The 25,845-nt window shown below is 40.2% G+C and overlaps 1 protein-coding gene across 1 annotated transcript in view; it reads right to left on the bottom strand.

The window, feature by feature from the left end:
- The window catches only part of MOB3B (MOB kinase activator 3B), a 52,984-nt gene that overhangs the window by 2,733 nt on the left and 24,406 nt on the right, over positions 1 to 25,845 (bottom strand). The window contains exon 3 of the mRNA XM_072153181.1: positions 16,264 to 16,466. Coding sequence (XP_072009282.1) covers positions 16,264 to 16,466 — 203 coding nt within the window. The remainder of the gene's footprint in view (positions 1 to 16,263; positions 16,467 to 25,845) is intronic.

The following is a 25,845-nucleotide window of genomic DNA, read 5'->3' as shown; positions in this document are numbered from 1 at the left end:
CTATGGAATAATAAATCTTTATTTATACAGCACCCTCATTCTGCAGCACTTAAGTGATATATACAGATATTCTATATATATATATATATATATATATATATATATATATATATATATATATATATATATATATATATATATATATATATATATATATATATATACACACAGATATTACAGAGTAATAAAATAGTCACCAGTTCAAAGAATAGGAATGCAGGCCTTGCATGCAAGAGCTTACAATCTGTGAGGTAGAATGGGCAATGTGTGTACAATGTATGCCATTCTAGAGAACTTGTGTAGCTCAGCAGCAGTTCTGAAGACGCGAGTGAGAGGTTTCCAATAATAAAAGAGTTTGATCTTATTGATAGACCAAAGGTAGACTCAGATGGAGAAGAGGTAGGGAGGTGTGAACTTTGAAGGGTTTTGTAGATGATGGGGATCAGGTTGAATTGTATTAGAAAGTTGATGGGCAACTAGTTAAGTGACTAAAAGGCTGAAGACAGCCTGAGATAAATCACGCTGAGGGGACCCATATCTTTGGTTCCATAACTCACAATCACAAGCCTGATAGGATTTGAAGAGCCAAAGATACAGGCAATCAAAAGGATTCTTTATCTTCTTAAATTTTTGCAAATCCAGGGGCTTCAGGGGCTCATGTCCTCACCACAGAAGCCTGTTTTGGCTCTGTCATCTGCTAATTATGTGCACCTCTTTTCAGTGCTACTGCCTGCCTTCTTTAGTTTCAACAAGATTTTATTGAAGTAAAAGCATAACAGTGCTTTACAGTGGGTCATGGTATAACATATGCCCCTCGCAGGGGGATCTCATAGAAGTATTTTAGGGCGATGCATAGCCACCTACTGTATTAAACAAACTTAACAAGTGAATGGGGGAGGGTTGGAGTAACCGGAGAATGCAGTTAGTACAAGATCAGTACGGGTGGTCGCTAAAGGTGAGAGTGGTAACAAGCATACGTATCGATGAGCCATGTGTAATCTATCAAGGGGACAAGGCCAGAGCCCTCTCAAGGGTTGATAAACCCTGTGCAGTGATCCATGGGTTCCAAATACCTTCAAATACAGGATGTGTGTCTGTCCTGGTCGCCTCTATCCTCTGGAACAACATCAATAGGTTTTCTCTGTTTTTCACAGCGGTAAATTACAGATCCGGTGTTTTCCAATTTGCCGCCATATGGATTCTAGTTGCCAACACTATAAACTGAGTCAATAGATGCTCTTTATTTTTTACCCTTGTTGGTTTATCCCCTCGAGGAGTACAGCTGGGGTTACCAGGGTCGTATTACCCAAAACAGAGCAGATAAGGTTCTTGTTGTTCCAGAGAGGCGACCAGGGGCAGTGACACTAGATGTGGGCCATATTACCCAGAGCAATACAGCCTCTGAAGCAGCTGTTGGGTAGGTGGGGATACATAGTTGTCAGACAGGCGGGAACGTAATAAACTCTATGTAGTAACCTAAGGGAGGCCTCTGTCACTGTCCGCCTTCTTTAGAGGAGGATTTCCTTAATAGAAAAAGGCAGGCATTGGATTTTTACCTGCTGCTCACATTCCACATGATGTGTGTAACTTCCTCCATCTCCAGTTTTGTACCACACGACAAGTCTGGTGCAATTTGAGGGGGAAATTTATCCTGAGTCACGCCAGGAGGCTTAGGTCTCCCCTCATGTATTCTTGTGGGTGCACCAGTGTTCAAAACTAGGCCAGCTTCCTGCAAATCATTAATTGCTGCCTTACCTATCCAGTTCTTAACCAGCTGAAAATGGGAGAGAGAGAATATTACTTTGTTCTCTCCTACAACACTGTTCCAGAATTATACAGGAAATCTCACAGGCCGATATACTGTACACTATCTATGGAAAGTTTACTTGTTACACTATCTCACAAAAAAAAAAATCAACTCTTTTACCTCCAATTCCACTATAGTATAAATATATGGGGAAGGTTATACATCACATCAATACAGTCCCAAAGATACAGCCATTGCATTACAGTTTTAGGCCATGTCTGCATGGCAATAGCAGAGGATCCCACTAGAGGACAGTATGACAACATCCATAGCCACTTTGTAGCCAGACAAGGAAAGCTCAAACAGACTTAATGTATGGCTATACAAACACAACCTTTGGCCCATCTCCTGTAGGAAAAAAGGATCAGACAGGCCCGTAAAAATAGTAATACCTAAATCAGCAAGTTCAGCCATCTTTTATCTAACTTATTTCTGAACAATAATAACTATTGCTAATCCCTATCCATGAGACTGCTTCCTGATGGGCAGTGCTTCTCGTAAGATGGGGTTAAAATCTTTTATTAATGCAACTACTTGAAAGATATGATGTGCAATTCTGCACATTCCAATGGGAGTTTTAACCATTCAGAATAAGAAATAATGGAAGATAATCCTTAATAACAGGTCATTAATAAATGATCAAGTCTCTGGTCTCCTCCCACACTTTTGGTATTCCACGTCTCTGCTTCCCACCCGCTCTTGCATGCTGCTTTTTATTCCTCATTAAATTGACGGATAGAAGCCCAATAGTTCTGCAGCCGGCTGTGGCATTTTCGAGCTCTCGCTTTGATCTCCAGTTTCTTCAAGCATGCAATGAATTATGACTGCAGTGATAAGCACTTAACACAGAACTGAGTGACTGGGTTGCACAACACATAACTTAAACCAGCATGGCTCCATTATACTTTCATTTGGAGCACAGAAATTGCCTATTTGTGAGGAGAAGGGTGGAAGGGTGGAAAGAGCAAAGAAATGTCTCTGATACGTGTGGAAGAAGTTCTTTTACTTGTTTCTGGGAACAATTCCACTTATGTAAGTTAGTTGTACTGGAGAGACAGGGAACTGCATTCGATAAAAAGAAAAGCCAGGACCTGTGTAACGGATAGGCTTTTCCAATGCATATATTAAAAAATGTCAGTCTTGGGCCACTTTCAGACTTCATTACTGTTATAAACTCAGCTTATATGCCAGGAACGCACCCCACGGTAAATACTGAATGTATCCTTCTTACCCGTGTCTGCTTAGTATGCGTTGCAAGCAGCAGGAAACTAGATGGAAGTATACACTCAGTGGGGGACAGTTGCTTAGTATTCCATCCTGGGCCTCCATTGAGAATACACTCAGGGAGGTCCCCAAAGATGTCCAGTCCATATAAGGGCAGTTACATCACTGGGAAACACTCTCAATATCTTCACCAGCCAACCACTGTTGCATCGCTTTCATGGGGAATGGGGGGCAGAGGAACAGGAAAACATGCAAAGCATGTGCCTCCACATGTGCTCATGGGGGGGGGGGGGGTCACAGTCATCTAACTGTCCATGACATCTCTCTTCTTTAGCATACAGTGGGATACATTTTAGTCTTTTATGGAAAGGGCCAAGTGTCTCCATAAAAAGAGGATAAACCATGTGATGTCACACAGGTGCACGGCTCATCATGACAATCTCTGATTATTTAGTAATACTAATGAGCCATGCACCTATGTAACATCACATGTATAGGGAAAGATTTCTGTTCATGGAAAGTAAAATGTTTAAGCTTTCTTACAGCTAGGAAACCGTGAGGAAATTGTAGGACTTTTTTATTATACGGAAAATACATTTATTGTTTGTAACCTATTAAGCCCTTCAAAAGGTAAAAAAAAGTAAGAATACACATACACAAAAAATATTAACAAATATTCATAAAAATAGTCACATTTTCCCCATGTAATTAAAAAAAATCCCCCGCTACACTTCAAAAAACATTGTCATAGTCACCATTTGTTCTTAAGTTGAATTTGTATGCAAGACAGAACTGTATATTTTATAATTGTAACGCCAAATTTTATTTTGGTCTCCCACGCCAAATTTAAAACTTTTGAGTTGTCATAAGAACAAGGATTAACAATAAATCTTATTTGCAGACACCTTTAATAACTGTTACAGCTGTTTATTGTATCCTAGGGCTAAAGTACAGTAAATTACCAATATCCAGAGGTCTGTTTGTAACTAGGGGTTGTCTGTATGTTGGGTGTTCTTAAGTAGGGGACTGCCTGTACATCGGCAAAATGTTTAGTTTTCAGCGATTGCATCTACAGAAAAATAAAAGTCTAAAATCTTTAGTCAAAAGCAACAGAAATCATCTGGAATTACACTGCACACTTTATGGTATAATAGGTGCTTTGGAAAGGGACCAATCCCTTAAACAACATGAAATGTAATTCCAGTCACACTGATGATCAGTGATGCGTCTATTGAAAGTTATCACAGCAAACTTAAAGTTTTGGTCATATCTGACCTTTTAGACACGCTTTGCAGAAAGAATGTACTGTATGTACTCCCAATTTATTGAAACTGATGACACATGCGATACAATCTCTTCAATGAAACCTCTTGCACATGAAAGGAGACTATTACATTTTCTGGAAATATGGACAACCCCTTAATTAATTCCCCACTTACCATAAATAAAGTTTACCAGCAATTCCCAAGTATGAAATAGCTACAAAGTATAAGAGGAAGTGGACTGTATTTCATGAGAACAAAAGAGGTTCTTTCCAGACTATTAGAGATGCTTCTAAGGCATTTCAGCTGCCTTCACTTACATTACTATGTAATGTGTATATTGTTTTTGCAGTGTTAAAGGGAACCGGTCATGAGAAATTGGCTTAATAAACCACTACCAGTATGTTGTCAAGCAGCTGAGCAGATTCTAGATGAGGTTTCTTTTATGGTCTGGAGTGGTGGCATCATCCAGAGAATCAACTTTGAAGTTAGATGTGAATTGGTTTTATGAAGTCAAGGAAGTGGAGAGTTTAATACTGAAATCAAGCTTTCCCTGCTTAAAAACCCCCCTCTTCACTGAGCCACTGGCTCATTGTAACGAATCTGCAGCTGCCAGATAGCCTCGGGTCAAACGAAGACCCGAGTCTACCATGGCAACCGATCGCCGCCCCCGATGACGTTCGCTGGCGCGGCGATCGGAATAAAGATGGCCGTCTTTTAAATGCTGCCGGCGACTTTGCCAGCGGCAACGAAAGGGTTAATAGCCACGATCGTTGCAAGCACCGACCGCGGTTATTAGCGGTGGGGGTTTGCTGCAAAAAGCAACAACCCCCACCTCTGTATGAAGAGGACTCAGCCCGTGAGCCCTCTTCATACATACCCTATACCTCTGCGCCGTAGAGCTACGGCGCAGAGTGTTAAGGGGTTAAATACATCCAAAAACCACCAGTGGGAGGGGGTTTGGCCAAAAGACATATGCATTTCCTGATGCGTTTAAGAATGCAACACAAACCCGATGCGAGAATCAGCTCCAAGGGGTGACATCTTACCCATTTTGGGATTTAAAAAAGTTTGGAAGTGAGCGGTATGCAGGTTCTATACAATGGATTTCTGTCACCAAAATCTGCAGATAAAGCCTACTGGACTAGTTGAGAAAACAGGTATGACAGGTTGGATTTCCATTGTAATACATTTATATAATACCTATAGTAAAAAGGTCTAAAAATGTCCTAAAATAGTTATTGTGGGAACAAGTAACATGTTTTGCCAGTAAACATTGCAAAACCTGTGTTGCTTGTTTAGAACAGAAAGCAAAGGGCAAACTAGCATGAATCCTGGATGAAAAAACAATGCATCCAGTATCACCTATTGGATAGCTACCCTAATAGTCACTGTTTGACAGGTGCCACGTAAGTAAGGATATGAGCCAAAGTAGAGTTTGTTCCAACACTAGAAAACATTTCAGATGCAAGAAGTGAGAGCAGTGTATGCCAACTGATATGCGTTTCCCCGATAGTAAGACACCCCCGATAGTAAGACGTAGTCGGCTAATGTAAGACATACCCCGAAAGTAAGACATAGTCAGAGTGGTTTTCAGACGGAGTCATGAGCTGCAGCCTCTTCAGGTCACTGCTGTAGCTACCGGCCCGATAGAAGACTGTGACTGGAGCTCAGCTACTCCGTACAGATGACCCAAGGCAGAGGAGACAACGCTACACACTGTGCACTCTGCAGCATGGAGCGGTCTGCTCTGTGTTACTGGAGCAGCTCCTCCCTCTCCTGTGTATCTGCTAAACTCTGCTACATCAGTCCAAACAGGAGGGGGAGGGGAGCAGATGTCAGTCTGGACCAGCTACTACTCAGCCCTGCAGTCAGTGTCCATCAGAAACACTGAAAAGTGTAGTGTGTAATGTATATGTAGGTGTGATGTCCGATCTATATGTGAACATTGTGTGCATGTTTATTCACATGTATAATGTATGAATGTAATGTGTTTCAGTGTGTTTGCTTGGACAGTACAATAGTTTGTGTTAAAACATCCATTCCCCCCTGCACTGTATAATGCCCCTACTCTGTATAACCCACACACACTGTATAATGCCCCTACTCTGTATAACCCACACACACTGTATAATGCCCCTACTCAGGCTACATTCACACACATGTATGGGGGACGTATATACGGCCGATATACGTCCCCCATACACTTCTATGGGCTCACGGCCCTGTACGTGCGGCACCGTACCGCTCCGTAGCCCTAGAAAAGATAGGACATGTCCTATCTTTTCCCGTGATACAGCGCCGTATCTTCCAATGGAGAGGGGTGGGGGGGGGGGGAGCAGCGCTCATCCCCTGCTCCTCTCCACAGCGCCGATGTATGCCCGCCATACTACGGTACGGCAGGCATACATCGTGTGAATGTAGCCTCACACTGTATAACCACCCCCTGCACTGTATAATTCTTGGCACTTGCTTTTATAAAACTGTTTTGTGGTGAATACCATACTGTTCATGTTGTTAATAAATGTTAATTTTATGGTTAAAACAAAAATCTACATATTTTTTTCCAATATAAGACATACCGCGAAAGTAAGACACAGTGGGGCTTTTGGGGGTAAATAGAATGTATGACACTGTCTTACTTTCGGGGAAACACAAAGAAGAGTTTCTTTGCCTTATGGAGAAGACTCCTTTTGGATTTTACATCCAGTCATGTTGCAGTATTGCAGATGAACCTACAGGATAGAAAGCCAATAAGTGGGAACTGAGTGTTCGTATTTTTTTTCACCTGTATGATAACCAATTTGCATACCTTCCTGTTATAATTACAGTTCCCAACTTAAAGACACCTGAATTACAGATGACCCCTAGTTACAGACAGACCTCTCTGCCCATTTTGAACCAGGTTTTGGCCCGTTTTTAAGCATTCCGTAAAAAAAAAACACATGCAGTTTTTTTTTTTAATTTAAATGCATCCGTTTTTGAACGGTTTTAATTAAGATAATTGGGAAAACCGGTCAAAAACAGATGCATTTTCAAAAAACGCACACAGTTTCTATCAGACTGCTTAAAAATTGGCCAAAAATGGGTTCAAAATGCAACGTGTGACCGCACACTTCCTTTAGTCCCAATGCAATGATCAGCTGTAAGGTGTCTAATGAAGTTTCATCGATAATCCTTGTTCCTATTACATCACATAATTGTGAAAATCCAATTGTCATAGGGACAAAATAATTTTTTTTCTTGAGTTACAATTATAAAATATACAAGTTCTGACTTGCATACAAATTCAACTTCAGAACAAAGCTAAAATGAACCTTCCCAACACCCTGAAGGACAGATATGTGACTTGTAAATGGCCATTCTTCTGTGAGTAGCGAGTTTCATTACCCAATATATTATGTACAATATGTAGCCTTTACTTCCAGGCTCCCATAGGGTTTCTATTGTATGTGTTCAGTGTAACAGATAGTGTTGAAGTGTGTGGGCAGACATGTAATACATATGACCACAGTAGGCATTGTGATGCTAGCATAATGTAAGTGCAGCTCCTTGTTTCCCACTCGCACAGTTATGCATCAATGAAGGTCTCATTTTCCCTCATTTGCTCTGTGGGCAGCTCTACTGCATTCCATACACTGCGGGACAAGCAGAATGCTGCTCACAGGAGCAGTGGAGACCTCCAGTGAGCCAGCTAAATGTATGCTCAGGATTTTCCTCCATGTTCACATTACAGAAGCTAGATGTTACATAGTTGTGAATGTTACCTCTCCAGGCAATGTTCCAGAATTGTTATCCTCTTCCTAATCAGTAGGGTCCTTTCCATCAAGAGAACAGGGTTCACATTAACTGATGTTGCATCTGGTTCTTCCTGCTGTTCTCTTCAAATAGGGGGAAGGTCATTTATCAAGACCCCAAAAATGCATTATAATGTCTCACAATATGTAAAAGAAAAGCACAGCTGTCGGCTATTTCCAACACTCACGTGCAGCACCTGTATTCCTATTCCACCTTCTGCTCCATCCATCCTTATAACAGAAGAATCCAGTGTGGAAATCCAAATGCTTGCTCCAAATGTAGCCCTGGAGCATTCCCACATCAATGTTTTCACATACAGTTTTTGAAGCCAAAAGCAGGTGTAGATCATAATGGGGGACAACATATCATTGAGAGGTGCTATTAATACTCATTTTCACACCTCTCCTGGTTTGGACATCAAAAACTGTATCTGACATCTGTATCTTCCTTTAAAAAAAAAAAATATATATATATATATATATATATATATATATATATATATATATATATATATATATATATATATATATATATATATATATATATATATATAATTTCCTTGTGTGACTAAAAGTGATAACACTTCATTAACAAGCTCATGAGGTACATTTATCAGTCCCAATGTAGAACCACTCAAATAATCTCAATTTCTTGCACGCCGTTACAGCCCTGTACCTGCACACTTTCTAATGTTCGCAGGTCTACACGCAAAACTACGCCAGTTTCGGGCTAGTCGTAGTTTTGCCCATGACACTACCACCCAACTGATACATCAAGAGGTCTAAGGGTGAAGACACACGTGGCGTTTTTAGGCCGTTTTTAGTTAGTACGTTTTCAGATTGTTAAAAACGCATGTGTTAAAAAACACATGCGGTTTTTGAGAACGCATGCGTTTTTGACCAGTTTGAATTAAGATAATTGGTCAAACCTGTCAAAAACGCAAGCGTTTTCAAAAAAAGCATGCGTTTTTTTACGATCTGAACTAAAAACGGCCCAAAAACGGCCTAAAAATGCCACGTATGTCTTCACCCTTAGCCTCTGGGGTGAGGGGTGGGGGCATGGCCTCTCATACCCAGCACACAAGCACAGGCATATGATATATATTACCCCTCATATGCTTACGGATAGAGAAAGTGGGGGTTAAGAGTCACCTAATTTACTTTCCTAGGCACAAATGGAATTATTGTAAATCGGTACTGGCTTTGGTGCCAGTTTCATCTTAATTAGCAGTTTTTATTAGGTAAGGTTTGGCGACTCCACAGCACGTTGATAGAGACTTAGCTAATGCCTGGCTCTTGAGCAGAACCATTCCCCAGACACACATCTTGGTAAACATTCACACTTGCAGTCATCTGCCGGCTACTGATGATTCAATCTGTGCAGAAGGGATTTCTGATGTAGTGGCGGAGCACATGTTGTTTTCATCTTATTTATTTTAACACAGCAAATTACTGACCCATGCCATAAAAAAGCCATGGCTATTTTGTACAGCTTCATACACCACAGTTACTAGAAAGCCCAATAACATTTAGCATCCATTATTTCAAACTCACCGACTCTGAAAGGAAAGCAGCTGTGGGGAAACCAGGTCCTCCGCCACGCCTGCCCTAGACATACAGCTGGGTAGTCATTACAGCTGCAGATGTGAAACGTAAACTACAATTATCCCAATGACTAAATATAAGCCTCCTTCATCTGTCTGAAGGCTGTAACTAAACTCTGCATGCAGATTCTGCTGGTTAGGCTGCTAGAAACACTGCTTTAGTAAGGGAAAGCCTTAAAGGGGTTTTCCCACTAATCCCACAGGATAGGCCCTAACTTGCTGAGCGGTGAGTGAGAAGACCCTCCACATACCTCTGTCGGACCCCTCGTCACTCCATGAGAGAAATGGAGCGGACGGCCGTGCATGACCCGTTCTGCTCCATACATCTCAATGGAGCCGTCTGCTCCATTAAGCTGATGGAGTGACAAGGGGTCTGACTGAGGTTTTTGTGATCTGCGAGGGTCTGATCACCGAGACCCCCGCCGATCAGCAAGTTAGGCCCTATCCTATCTATTCGTGGGAAAACCCCCTTAACCCCTTAAAGGACACCTGTCATCAGGTCTCTGCCACTAGTCCTGTCACCTCTACCTGTTGAAGCAGCTCACAAGGATCCCATCCCAGCCTTTATCTAGTTATTTCATACATTATTCATTGTAAAATCATCTATTCTTTATCATGTAAATGAGGCTGGTCACATGGTCAGAGGCAGTGATGTCACCCCTGTTACCCCTCCCCCTGCTCATGTCTGTGTGTGATGTATAGTGTGTGTGCTGCATCTGCTGACATGCTGCATCCTCCTAATATACAGGGGTGAGACACAGACATCAGCTACACATGAATCTGACATGTTCTGCTGTAACATGGCTGCCTGGAGCTGCTGTATCTCTCCTAAACACACACACATGCACACACAGGCTGTAGGGGGTGTGGCCACCAGCACCAGGAAGCACATCATTATACAGGCTGTCAGTCAAGCACTGGGGGTGTGGCTGTGCCTCCCACTCATGAATAGAGTGGACAGCTTGAATATGCTAATGCTTCATTGGACATTTCACAGGTCATTTGCATACAGCTTTAGGACCTCATTGCTTAGGTTTACAGGCATGTAGAGGGATAATGAAGGGATAGAGGCAATGCTCTCTAATGGCAGTTTATGAAAATATATTTAGTTTAGGGGGGTTATTTTGCATGACGGGTTCTCTTTAAGGACGCAGGGTTTTTCGGCTCATTTCTCGCTCTCCAACTTCAAAAATCCATAACTTTTTCATTTTTACGTGTACAGACCTGTGTGAGGGCTTATTATGTGCATAACAAATTTTACTTTCCTGTGATGTTTTTTTTGTTAACATGTCGTGTACTTCGAAGCCAGAAAAAAATTCCAAATGTGGAAAAATTGAAAAAAAAACTGCACGTGCGTCATGTTCTTGTGGGCTCAGTTTTTTCGACTTTGACTGTGCACTCATAATAACACCTCAGCTTTATTCTTTGATTTGGTGCGATCGCGGTGATACCAAATTTATATAGGTTTTATTGTGTTTTGATACATTTTCAAAAATGAAACGAATGTGTACAAAAAAGAAAAAAATTTTTTTGAGGTCTGTACGACATTTTGATCATTTTTTATTTCATTTTTTGACCGCGGTTATTAGCGGTGGGGGTTTTCTGCAAAATGCAAAAACCCCCAACTTTGTATGAAGAGGACTCAGCCCGTGAGCCCTCTTCATACACTCCTTATACCGCGTTAAGGGGTTAATTTAATGACAAGGTCTATATAGATGGGCTATGTACACAAACCAGGTCTATACAAACAAAGATGTCCCAGTCATATATATGTGAGTAATACAATGACCTCTCTGTTGTACACTGTAAATTTAGTGTATGTATGCCTAATATATATATGTATCAAATATGTGTATTCTGTACTAAGTGGAGGCTTCTCTGCTCTCTTTCAGTGGGATATAGACCATCAAACCTGCTGCTGGCACATCTTGGCAAAGAGTGGAAGGGAATTTGCGCTATAATCTTTAAAGAAATATTTGGACTTGCTAACCCATCTCCTCCTGGCCCCAACTTTTTTTGTTGCCACTTTATAAAAGTAACAAGAGACCACACATCAGTAACAGTTTTAAGGATTTTATGAATAAAATATGAAGAAACTGTGTTTACACTTAAATCTTTAAAAAGCACTAACCAAATCCATAAAAGTGTAGAACACTCTTCCAGGTCAAAATGTTGTAAACCGCCTACTGTTTTATGATAAACTCATCTGTATTATATCTTTTTTTTTTTTTACATATATACAGTTAGAAGCAAAGAAATGTGAGAAAGAGGCAACAGTAATGTGGAGCTATGGATCTGCACTGCACTTGCATCTTATCACCTGTTACGTGTGTCTGGAATGATTTGTCAATGTGCATACTGTTATGTGGATTCTTTTCTATTATTAATTATTCATATATATTTACACTGTACTGCGACTATTCCTGAGGATGCTGTATGATCGATCGAAGCACAGTTTGGCCATTGACTTACACGATATAAGGAATCAGAATGTGGTGTGCAATGATAATAATATAGATAGACTATAATATAGATTTTCTTGGTCTTTACTATAGAAATGAGGACCCCCAAAACTTAACAAATTCAATACTGCGTGTTCTTTAACAGTAAAAAAAAAACAACAACATTCATTAAATAATTCAGAAAGGTATCCTTTACACTTCTTTGTGTCCTTGACCCTCCTGGCAGCCAAAGCGGAGCGACGCTGCCACACGTTGAACATTATAATGTATAATGAAATCTTAACAGCTCCATCCCTCAAAGGCCACTTTTCACATCAACTATTTCTAGCAAAAAGCCAATTAAAATCCTTGTAATACAAAGCCAGACCCGTCCCAGTCTGGAAATAAAAGCATGTCACTGTGCAAGTTGTGTCATCTTTCCCAGGAAGGCACATCACACATTCCCAATATTACACGCTAGTCACAACACTTAGGTCTATTTACTGAGCTATGACCCGCATACTGAGAGCGGAGCTGTGTGCTCCAGCAGGGGTGAGAAGACATGAAAGGGAGGAAGACATGACAACACCGATGACTGGAGGCGCTGTCCTCCACCTGGGACTCTTCTCATTAATAATTATGTAGGACTGATGAAGATATCACCTGTCACATCTGCAGCCTCGGGAGCAGGCTAATGACGACGATACAATGCTTTCTCACATTCTCACGTCTAAAACAAGGGCTTACACCTCTCCTTTCATGTCAGAGAGCTCATTTCCACAAGTGTCCATCATGCCAGATTTTGTTGTATGAGAAATTCCTGCAGTCCTCCCACATTACACGGTGCTGCTAATATCACAGATAGATCATATTGATGAGGATATAATGTGCCTAATGCTGCACATCTCTCCAATTTCCCTGTTGTCTATGATAACTTCAATTAACACTGCTAGAAATCTTTAGAAAAAAAATCTTTTTGGGTCTATTCAAGCAAGGCAGCTATTAGCAAACCAGGGAATCAAAGTGAATAGATCATATTAAGCGTAGCTTGGAAGTTACAGCAGAAGTACAAGACTAGATGCATAGAAACACAAATTGGGATTCAAAAGAGAAATCCACTAATATTTTGGTGTAACTTATGTTTAAAGTAAAAAAAAAAAAAAAAAAAGAATGGGGTAAGAAGGGGAGGGGAGAAGGAGCTGTCAGGGCTCTAATGAAGCCTTGCACAGACCCCCCCCCCCCTGCCCCCATGACTCAATCCTATTAGCTAATAATAATTATTATTATTTATAAGCTGGCAGGGAGCCAGGTACATTTCTAAAATTGAATGGAACAAAGTTTATTATGAGAGATGATCGGGAACCTGTCATTGGATTGAAATGTAAAACCCTGATCATAGTATCATAGTTTATACGGTTGAAAAAAGACACTTGTTCATCAAGTTCAACCAAGGAAGGGCCTGATGACAGGTTCCCTTTAAGGCCTCATGCACACGTCCAAAGTTCTCAGCCTTTTAGAGTCTGGGGATCAGACTTGTACTCCATAGTCTTCAATGGATGAATAGGTCTATAAGCCCTCTGTGTAAATCATTTTGCACTGCCTGCAGATTTTTTTTGCAGCACAACATCTAATAGAAGGTATCAAGTAGGATAAGTCCTAAACTGTTAAAGATTTTTTCATTGAGGCTGTGTTCACACATTCCTTCAGTATTGCGATTCAAAATGCAATCCACAGAAAACAGAAGGTTTTGGCTCGATTTGTTTGATCTGTAAGGATCGCCCAGCGTTTTGTACGCAGATTATATATATATATTATATAGGCCTATACAACATATAGTCTATATAAGATCAGGACAAATGTGTGGATATACAATTTTACAACTATAAGCTGGATAAGGAGATGCCTTACATTCTAGTTTGCTTCTGGTCTACAAACACTCCTCCTCCTTTACGAAGCAATCACGTCACAAGTATGTCCATGTCCAATGTGTGTTTTACATCTTCTACACACGCTATATTGTGTGCCTTTTCTTTAAACAGGATATTATGGCATTATATACATACTGTAGGCACATCCTTCTAAAATACACTTCAGTAGATTCTTCTACTACATGAGTGCACTGCACATTGTGAAAGCTGTGTAAAGAGATCCTACGTGCACTGTGTCACTTTTTCTTTTTTCCTGTTGCTTTCATGATCAGATGTAAAAAAGAAAAAATATGATTCACTTAAAAGGAAACCTACCACTTGAAGTGGCAGGTATAAGAGGGAACTACCGAGCGCCAACTCAGGGTGAGCTGGTGCCGGAGCTTATTTTTGTTAGTGTTTTAAACCGCTGTATCTCGGTTTAAAACGCTTTTTAAACTTTATAGCCGAAGCTGCTTCGGCACAGGGAGGAACGCGCTCGGCTACATAGGAAGTGAAGGAGAGCCGCGTGCATGGTAAGCGCCGAGCACGTACCTCCCTGCGCCAAAGCAGCTTCGGCCATAAAGTTTAAAAAGCGTTTTAAACCGTGATACAGCGGTTTAAAACACTAACAAAAATAAGCTCCGGCACCAGCTCACCCTGAGTTGGTGCTCGGTAGTTCCTTCTTATACCTGCCACTTCTAGTGGTAGGTTTCCTTTAAGATATTACATATCTCCTCGCCTTACAGATCTTCAAAAACACGCTTCAGACCAGTAAGCGCTGCCATTGAGAACAATGATGTGGATCATACTTACAATTTAAAGGAAATCTACCATCTTCGTGACTGTTATGATCTTCTTATATTTGTTATCCATGGCCTCCTTTCCTCCAAATCAACTTTTCCCATTATACTAATGGGCCAACATGGTTCTAGGGTCATTACCAGAGCCCCTCTGTAGCTCCACAGGCTGTTACACTGTTCAGGAGCAGTGCCCCCCCCCCCAAACTGTGTTCTGAAACTTCCGCTACTGTGAGATTGCATCAGGTAGAGGGATGGAAGTTCTTGGATGAGGGGAGGGGAGAGTTGCTTGTGTACAGTGCAATAACCTGCAAAACTACAGCAAGGAGGGGCACTGGTAACATCCCAGATCCCTTCTGGCTCATTAGTATAATAATATTAAAAGTTTATTTTAGAAGTAAGGAAGCCATGCATAACAAATATAAGATTACCATCACTGTGCACAGTTTTTTTTATCATGATAAGCTTGATAAAAAGGTTGTGCTTCTGACCTCGCCACGTAGCTTTAAGATTTTATGAAAACCTTTTACAACTTGCTTTTATTGTAAAACATTTTAATACAGATTTTAATGTAAAAACATTTAGTTGGACTAAATTTTGAATTGTCTCTATGGTCTGAAAAATTCAAGCACAGCTACACGTGGAGCGCCCCGTTTTCTCCATTTCTTGCCCGACAAAACGACGTAGACAAAGTCACAGGGGTTTCTATTTTGCACAGAGCATCAGGGACTTTCTAGATATACCAACAGATGCTGTAGGTCTTCTGGCAAGATAGTATCTCACTTGCAGTATCTGATGGACCACTAGGCTGTACATGGTTATATAACATCCAAATGGATCTTAATCAACAACTCTGTCATCTATGAAAACATTGTCAACTAGAAACAGAAAACATGGCTATGAAAAACTTTTTTTTTTTTTTAAAAAGTAAAATGGATTAAAAGGACTACCCTTTATGAATTCTTTCAAAAGTTCTATAGCATCTTATAGAATCTTAAAAATTAAAGCCCATCCATTCTATGTGACCAGAATACAGGCGGTCCCCTACTTAAGGACACCCGACTTACAGACAACCCATAGTTACAGACGGACCCCTCGTGAAGCTCTCTGGATGCTTTACTATAGTCCCAGACTGCAATGATCAGCTGTAAGGTGTCTGTAATGAAGCTTTATTGATAATCCTTGGTCCAATTACAGCTAAAATTTTGAAACTCCAATTGTCACTGGGACAAAAGAAAAAAAAATTGTCTAGAACTTCAATTATAAGATATACAGTTTCGACTTGCATACAAATTCAACTTAAGAACAAACCTCCGGACCTCATCTTGTATGTAACCCGGGGACTGCCTGTAATGAAATAATTGACTATGGACAAGCGTAAAAGGTTAGAAAGTGATGGATTTAGAAGGTTATCATCAACTTACCAGTGGTTCTAGTTCCTTGCGGTCAATGAGGTTCAGTTCCGTTACAAAGTAGTAAAAGTGCTTGTAGCAGGTATTAACATGCGCTTCTGCTCCCATGAGTAAGATACGATCAAAGTGATGAATGTACACATGGACAAACACACGGAATAACCTGCACAGGATCTTCTTGCAAATTGGGAGGAAGTTCTTTGGAAAAGGAACACCTATTGAGAAAAACAGATAAAGTACAAAGCTATAAAGAGGGAATTATTATGTAGCACATTAGACATGATCCATCTACTGCATGTTTTGCCAAGATAAAGATGCACTTTATTTGTAAAAGCAGACAACTGGGTTATCTTGGGTTATCCAAGAATAATAAATAAATAAATAAGGCACTGGTAACCCAGCACCAGCCACAGGCTTTTTAAAAATAAACAAGTATTCACCTCCTCCGTCGCCGATGATGTCCTGTTCAACGATCCGTACCCTTGTTTGTTTAAAGGGGCACTGAAGCCGCACAAAGGGAGTTTCCGGCCGACGATGTGGCCGGCCACTCCCATCCGTCCCCATCTGTCAACATTGTAGGGTGCTGGGAGATGGTGTCGGATTGGATCCTCCGGCTGTCCGGAAGCTCCCTGAGCGTGGCTTCTGCTCCCCTGTAAACAAACAGGGGCACAGATCAGACAGACCTGCGGCGCAGGACATCGGGAGCCACGAAGGAGGTAGGTACACGTTTATTATTTTTAAAAAGCCTTCCCAAGTTACTTATTAATCTCAGATAACTCGTTTAATACAGGGACCATTTGCTTTGGTCAGCCCCGGTAAACAGACGGTTTTGTTGGTGGACGTTAACACTATGTTCATTTTCACATTAGGCTTGTGTCAAACATGGCTTTTTTCTGATGGCAATTCCACTATGTTCTTGGAGGCTGCCTACTCTGCAAAAAGACTTCAAATAGTGTGTTTTATTTTAAGTCGTAGGGTACACCTTTATTTTCTCATACAGTGTCCTGATTCCACATAATGATTATCCTCACTGTGTGACCACATCCTTACATTGTTTACCAATCACTATCTGTAGGATGAAATAAATACCGGCAGCTGAAATAAAAAGCAGCAAAAATATGGTAAAAAATCCACAAGGCTTGAGCTTATCCTCTCACAAGAGAACAATACGGGACAGCTAGTTTGTCAGGGTATAATTTTGTGACATATGAAATGACCCTGTGCAAGTAATGAGCTAAAAGACCTTATAGCACTTGCAGTGTTGTAACCAAGTCAGCAGAAAAACGAGAGCAAAAAGAAACAAGACATGTTCCAACACAGCTCTTACCTTCCATGACTTGGTCTATAAATCATAAGAGTTCAATTCAAACTTGCTTAGAATGGAATCGAATAATGCTGAATATAGAAAGTAGACACACCAGTAATTCTATCTCCTCTAAATTACAAGCGTCCACGCAAAGATATCACAAGCCAATCTGTTTTCAGGTTTGTTTTCAAACTATGGAAAAAAATCTAATCTATTTTATTCTGATTCATTCAGCTATGTTAGTGCTTCGTATCCATTTTTTGTGTTTGATTTATATTTCTGCCATTCTGTTATAAGGCTACATTAACCCTTTTAAGTCCTGGCTATTTGAGCCTTTCAGAGAAGACATTTTACTTTCCTGTTGCGTTTGAAAAGCTCTCATTTTCCATTGTCGAAAAAAAGGGGTAGGCCATTTTCAGCAAATAAGCTGCTTTCTAGATCTCGGCTTCATTCAACTCCAAGTTTTATTGTCCACTTCCTGTGAGTAAACACTAGTCCATAGTCATGTGATGTAACACAGGTGCACAGCTCATTAGAGAGTAATCAGAGCTGTGTGCTATAACCAGCCGCGCACCTGTGTGACATCACATGACCAGGGGCCTCTAATTATATACAGGAAGTAAACAATGAAACATCCTGTTAACACCTCGGTGACGCAGCCTGAAAAGGCTCTAATGACCGAGCATTTTAGCAAATTTTCGTGATCTGCGGTTTGAAGGCCATGGCTTTGTTTTGGGACACATAGAGCTCATTAAACCATTATAAAAGTGTAAATATTTTTCATTTGTATTTTTGGTTAAAAGTGGAAAAAGTTTTACGAGTAAAAGCCAACCCGAGTATAAGCAATGCTGTGAGGAGCAGATAAGCAGTAATAATTTTATCTCTACCAACACGCATAAGCACATGCCTCCAGTATACATCTGCATCCTCATATTGCTGAGGCAAAATGTGACAGTTCTTGCAAAACGAGTTAGTGAAGAACAATCTTCAGAGTTAAGATGAGACTTGGAGATCTCATGCTCAGCCATCCGGACATGAGCATCCTTCCACACACCAAAACCTTCTCCAGAAAGGTTTTACCATCGGGCTAGATGGCAATGTAGTCTATTTTGGAGTACCATCACTGATGTTTTTTAATATGCGTGTTATTCATATTTATTTTTATGTCTTTTTTCTTAATAAAGTATTGATTTAATTGGACCTGAATACTCTTGACTCTTTTTTGGTTTTATACTTTCAGAGAGCAGCAAGAGGCAATAGTATTTACACTTATGAAAAAAAGCAAGGAAATGTGTTTGGTATTCTAGTAGCGACAATTGGTTGCAATGTATAAGGGTTGTTGCCCCTGCTGAATGTGAGAAACTAAATAAAGGAATAAGACAATAGCACATTAAAACAAAAGCTTGGATATTTTGTGCTTAGCATGTACTTTAAAAATAAAGAAGCAGGTTAATCTGAGATTATGCATTTGTGCAGGTTCTTAATGTCCCAACTAACAGCAAGAATGCAATTTGCTGTCTACAAGTCGTATTTCTGAACACCATGTTTACTCTGAATGCAAAAAGAGTATAAAAAAAAATTTAACAATGCCTTTTTCACCACTGGTTTGCAAATGGATTAGAAAAAAATGCACTAAAAGTGTTGCCTAAATGGAAATTTTGATACCCTCTATACTTTAAAAAGGGGCACGACTCCGAGGCCAGAACAGAACTTGACTTTCAGATAGTCCCTCTGTCCCACGAAGTGGTGACCTAAAACATACATTTTGTATGTCAGATTGATTACAGTGGTTCAGACAGCTTGATAAATGTGGTTTTATTTTAGTACTAGCGTTAAGGTCTAGAGTGTCTCAAACACAACACTGGCAGACAGACTAGTGTTGGACCAGCACCAACATTTGCAACTTTTTGAAAAGACACACTTTTCTCTGTTGGCTACTTTTGGATTCACAATAAATATGGAATAAGTTAACTGAAGTGGAAATTCAAGTGGTTCCCCCCAGAGGTCCCATTAATGCCTGAACAAGTACAGACAGGTGGGCGCTAGGAACCAGGGGAGGGATGCCCGATTCCTAACTGCTGCCTCCCTCTGTAGCATTACAGGAGAAGGGAATACGGCATGTGGGCTGCGCTATGAATCTGGAGGAGACCATCCCACAGACATGACAGAAGCACATATGCTTTTGTCCTGTTATGGGCTTTTGGAACCCGTGATAGATGGAGAATAGTGCCTTGGTGACAGGTTCCCTCTAATACACTGTGAAAGTGTCCAACATAAGTCAGTTAGTAAGAGTTAGTTTTTTGTGCGGCCAACTCTGCAGGAGGTTATGCAGCAGATGAAGAGTGCATTATGAGGTTCTCCAGCATGTAATTACATTTTTTACTACTGTAAGCAACAAGTGTTGGTGGGGCGTTTTTATAAAAAAAAACCTTTCTATAAAAAAAAAATTGCCTAGAAACTGCCCTATGTGTTGTCATTGGCAGGATCGGGCTGTCACAGCGACTGACAGCTCGATTCTTTAATGTGACAGGGGGCCAATAAAATCAGTCCCGTTACAGCGCTGTGCACACTTATGCCAGGGGATCTAGTGACGTCAGTGTTTGGGGTTGACAGGCATGCAGGGAAGAAGCCACGTGCATAGATCACTGGTAATCATGATATAATTAGATGCTACATGTGATCGGTATATAAAAACTGCAGAGAACACATCATGTGCTCCCTGCTAACTACTACTGTAAAAATTGAAAGTAATAAAAGAAAATTGTAAAAAAATATCATAAAAAAAGTAAAAAATTAAATGGTTAAAACACCTAATAAATAATAATAATAATAAAAAAAAACGAACTGGGTGGCCTGTAATGCCTAGCCTGGGGACTATATAAACAATTTACTACAATTTCATTTATACATATGTATAATTTCAGTTAATTATATAATTCTCAAAAATGGTAAGATGAGCATTTTAATCTCTTGGAAAAAATTAAGGGGTACATTTATCATAAGCTGGCACAAGTGGCTACCTATATGTGCCAGCCTATAATGTTGCTCCTACCCTCTGGCACGCACGCACGCTCCGGCTTCCTTAAAAATCCCGTCAGGAAGGTGCGATGCACTGTGCTGGTGGGGCACTTCTACATCAGGTCTGACCTGGCATAAAATTGCCTCGTAGCCTGCGCTTGAATGGCTACTACGTCCTATCATGTACTTTACCTACTTCTTTGCCCTTGAACAGGCTTCAGCGGGCGGGGCTAAGCCTTGTGTGGAAAGAAATTTGGGAGTCGCAAAGAGGAAATAAATAAAAGGTTATTATAGTACCTTAGAAGTTTATCTCTCCAGGATAAAAATGCTGCTGGACATCAGACGCAGACTTTAAGAATGTGCTAAGTGGCCCCTTGCACTCAGCAGATTAGAGCCCAACATGCTAATACTTTCCATGCAGCACCTCTGTACATTCAGTCACATCAACGACAAACATAACTGTAAAAGGACAATGGGGGAGATTTATCATTGGTTTTGCTGGGATTTTTTTGGTGTATAAAAGTCGCAAAAAAGTTGTGTAAGGGTTTTTGCGACATTTCATTGCTCAAAAGATGCACAGGACTATTCCCACCATTTCACTATACTGGTATAAACATAGAAATGCTGCTAGTGCAACATCATGCAAAGCCGGGTTCATGAATTGCTGGTGTATGTACTGCGACTTTTGGTGCATTCTGCATCTTTTTTAAAGAAATATCCCAGACACATATAGAGCATAAGCACATTTATTAAAGGGCAAGAGCCACTTTAATAAATCTGATGAGCAGCCATAGAACGGTCATAAGGAGCAGCCGAGGATAAATGTCCCCCTATCTGTATAACCTTATAAACATCTCAGCAAGACTGCAGGCTTTCCATAATGTGCTGGAGGCTTAGAAGGATTGTGGAATTTGCGTAGCATGCGTGTGCCATGGAATGTGTACATGTTTAAAAGGGCATGAATTGCCTCTTTCAAAACGTGGAGGGCGTTCTACAAGGCAGACAAGCCTGTACACTTCAAGAATGGTAATAACCCTATAAAATTGTACTAGTCAGAAAGCTGTATAAAAACTTTTCAGCATCTACAAATACAGACCATTGTTAATAGAAATAGTATTGTACCTCTTCCGCAGCCTATGCCATCCATAAATCATAGATTATGAACAGTTTTTAGTAATAATAAATAATAATAATTCTTTATTTATATTGCGCACACAGATTCCGCCGCACTGCGCAAAGCATGTCAAATCGGTCCAGGTTAGCAGATGGCTTTTAGACTTTTACAATCATTTTTAATGCACTTTTCTCACAGTGGACTTTAAGAATGCAGTTAGATGTTCCTTTAAAATAAATTTTTACCTCCACAATCCAAAATATGTAACCATTTTAATTTTTCCATCAATATAGTTATCGGATTCGTTAGTAGTAAAGTGTATTCAGTTGGGTACTGTTAAAAGCACCCCCCAGGTTGGGGTTTAACGTTCAGTTTTAGATTTCCTATGTTATATGTGTTTCACCTATACAAACCAGTAAAGAAACCGCAAAGTAAACAAAGGAAAAATCTAAATCCTCTTTATGTCACATTTAAAAAAAAAAAAACAGTATGTTTTGAAGGCAAGTAAAGAATTACCCCTCTTCTATTTCACTCCACTTTTGATTTGGACAACAAAAACTGCATCTGAAAAACTGAACGTGTGGACGCACCCTCCACAGTATGGAGAGTGTAGAGGTGTAAGAAAGTACACAATTTACATTCAAGTGCTAGGATGTAGTGGTGCCACGGGTCAAGAAGCCACTGATCTAATACCAGTGTCCTATCCATGGAAATCACTTCTATTAAAATTCTTGGTGGCAGAATTTACACAGATATGTTAGGAAATAAAAGAAGGTCAGCCAGAAATCAATTAACCAGTGTTCTTAATAGTCAATACTTTATAGAAAGATGTAAGGACTTTTTCTGGCAGAGTTTAATACATCTTCTGTGCATCTGACCAGATGAACAAGTATTAACTTGATTGCATAATAAGGAGAATGCTAAGCATGTGTCATTACAAGTGTTAAAGGAATGAAAGAACCTTACTTGTTTGTGATGATAATAGAAGGCATGCTGGGATTTGTACAGTAGTGCCACCAGTAAAGAAGAATACTCCAAAAACACACAGACAGATGAGGGCATGAAGCCCCAGACAATCCTAATAGGGTTTCTATCGCCTGATCAAGGATTGTAAACCAAGCACACCAGCATAATGGTGTGTGCCCCCTCTGGCAGGACTTTTTCTTCTTTAAGCTCCTTATGCCCTGGATTTTTTTTAACAAAAATGGCTTTTAAAATTATGAAAATGAGCCTAAGGGGCTCCAGGCTCCATAGGAGTTAATCTATCCTGGAACCCCACAGGATTATTTGCAGAATTTTTAAAGCTCTTTTTTTCTTAAAAACAAGGGCATAGGAAACTAAAAGAACAGCAAATCCTGTCAGAGGGGGCACATACTAGTATGTCTGTATATTTGGTTAACAATCCTTGATCTGGTGATAGATGTCCTTTAAATTTTCACTTCACTAGATGAAGCAAAGATCATCTGGAGCAGGTTCTGTTCTTCCCTGGTTCACCTACAGATGCAGAGAATACATGTACGGTGCTCAGCTATCTCCGTTGGCTCCATAGAGATGGATGGGGTACATCTTGGGGTACATTAGACCTGTCAATGAGACCCCCACTGATAAGTAATGACAGGAGAACCCCTTTAACAGTAGAGATCCCTTGTTCTGTGGCACCTAGAAACATGATGCTGATGCAATATTTAGGGGAGACTATTCTTCAAAATTACACAAGAATGGCGTTTCTAGGTGCCATGGACCAGAAGATACAGCGGTTTGACACAATTATTACGTCTATACACATGCTACCTGCACAGAGTATGAACAGAATCGCAAAAGGGTTAAAAAGAATAGGAACAAATTGGCAGAAAATTTCCCAATTCTGGTGTTTGTGAGTTATGTTTAGTAGCATTTGCCATTTCTCTATAAGGCTATAATGAACCTAATATGTTTTTACATTAAAAAATTGAAATATAATACACACACATACAAACACACAAACACTCGTCCACATTTGCAGCCAATGCTGGTTGCCGGCCCTTTTTTACTCAACAATTATTACAATTTCATTGTTTTGGTCAGTGTTAACAGAGGATAAGTTATGAAACAAGACTATGACCTCCGCCCACTCCCCTAAGCCCTTCAAACAACCATTAACCCCTTAAGGACGCAGCCTGTTTGCAGGTTAAGGCTCGCAACTTTTTTTTGAAATTTGACCAGTGTCTCTTCCTGTGGTAATAACTTTTGAACACTGTTACTTATCAAAGCGATTCTGAGATTGTTTTTTCCCCACATGTTGTACTTCATTTTAGTGGTAAATTTTGGCTGATAAGTTTTGCGTTTATTTACAAAAAAAAGAAAAAAATGATGAATTTTTAGAAAAATTTGCCATTTTCGAAATTCAAAATCACCGCGTTTTCAGGCAGATAGATTTACCACCTAAATAACTTGCAGAATAACATTTCCCATTTGTCTACTTTTCATTTTCATAATTTTTGAAATGTTTGGATAATTTATTTTGACGTCACGCGGCCTACAAATCGAATAGCGATTTTCCGTATTTTCGGAATTGACTATTTTGGGGATAAATACTGTTTGAAATCAAATTTTACATATTTAGCAACAAAACCCCCTATATAACCAACCCATTTTCAAATCTGCACCCCACAAACTATCAGAAACAGCACTTACAAAAATTGTTAACCCCTTGAGATCTTCATAGTAATTGAATCAAAATGGCGGTGAAATTTAGAATGGTCAAATTTTGTCGGTTATACGTTCATTTAGCCCTAAAATTTACACATTTCCAAAAGATAAAAAGAGAAAAACTCACCATAAAATTTGTTCTACAATTTCCCCTGAGTGCAGCGACCCCCCACATGTGGACATTACTTGTGTTATGGGGGCACAGCGAGGCGCAGAAGGGAAGGAGCACCATGCAGCTGCCAGGATTTTAGTTTTCTGGTTGCCCCCTTTTGAAGGCTATAAAATGTTCGCTTTTCCGTTATTGGGGCCATGTGACAGCATTTTTTTTGCGGGACGAGATGCTTTTTCCAGTGTTACCATTTTGGGGTTGGTATCACCTATTGTTGAAAATTTTGGAACTTTTTTTTTGAGGTCATGAGTAGAAAAGCATCAATTCTGTACTGGATTTTTTACTTTTTTTTTTTTCGTGTTCACCGTATAGCCTAATAATCCTGTTATCTTTATTCTATGGGTTGATACGATTACGGGGATACCAGACATGAATATTTTTTCTTATGTTTTACTAAATTTGCCAAATAAAACCCTAATGTGGGGAAAAATCTATCATTTTTGCATCGCTGTCTTCCAAGTGGCATAACATTGTTACGTTTTTGGCTACAGAGCTGGTTGATGGCTTGTTTTTTGCGGGACATGTTGTTCTTTGCAACAATATCATTCTGGAGTACATATGTTTTGTTGATCACTTTTTATTGCATTTTTAGTGGGATATAATAGGTAAAAATCATAATTTTTGGCGGGTTTTTGACGTTTTTTTTTTACGGCGTTCATCATATGGGTTCAATAGTTATTTAGTTTTATTCTACGGATTGTTACGGACGCGGTGATACTATATATGTGGGGTTTGTGTTATGATTTAGACTTTTTTGAGCGTTATATGTCTCTTTATATGTTTTGGGGCTTATGGGCATTTTTAGTGATTTATAAGGTAATTTTTTATTGAAAAACATTATTTTGTACATTTTTTACATGATCCACCATGGGATATGAACAAGCAATCATCTGATTGCTTGTTCTTGATAATACTCTGCAATACTAATGTATTGCAGGGTATTATCAGTGCCAGCCTATGCAGATGCATAGGCTGACACTTTGCCTTTAAGATGACGTCACAGACGCCATCTTAAAGGTAAACCCTCCAGGCTTCTCTGGGGTCTTGATCGGACCCCAGAGGAGCCAAAACAGCGATCGGCCCCCCCGAAAACGGTGCGGGGGGGCCGATCGTGGGGTAAAGACCCCCAGAAGGCAAGTTAAATGCCGCGGTCGCGTTGACCGCGGCATTTAACGGGTTAAACACCCGCGATCGGAGCCCACTCCGACCGCGGGTGTTAGCCGGGGATGTCAGCGGTAAATCACCGCTGAAATCCCGCGGCTAACGATGCCGGTTCGGCTGCTATGCAGCGCTGAACCG

The sequence above is a fragment of the Engystomops pustulosus genome, chromosome 1 (assembly GCF_040894005.1).
Source record: "Engystomops pustulosus chromosome 1, aEngPut4.maternal, whole genome shotgun sequence".
Lineage (NCBI taxonomy): Eukaryota > Metazoa > Chordata > Amphibia > Anura > Leptodactylidae > Engystomops > Engystomops pustulosus.
This window is presented reverse-complemented; position numbering and strand designations above follow the sequence as displayed.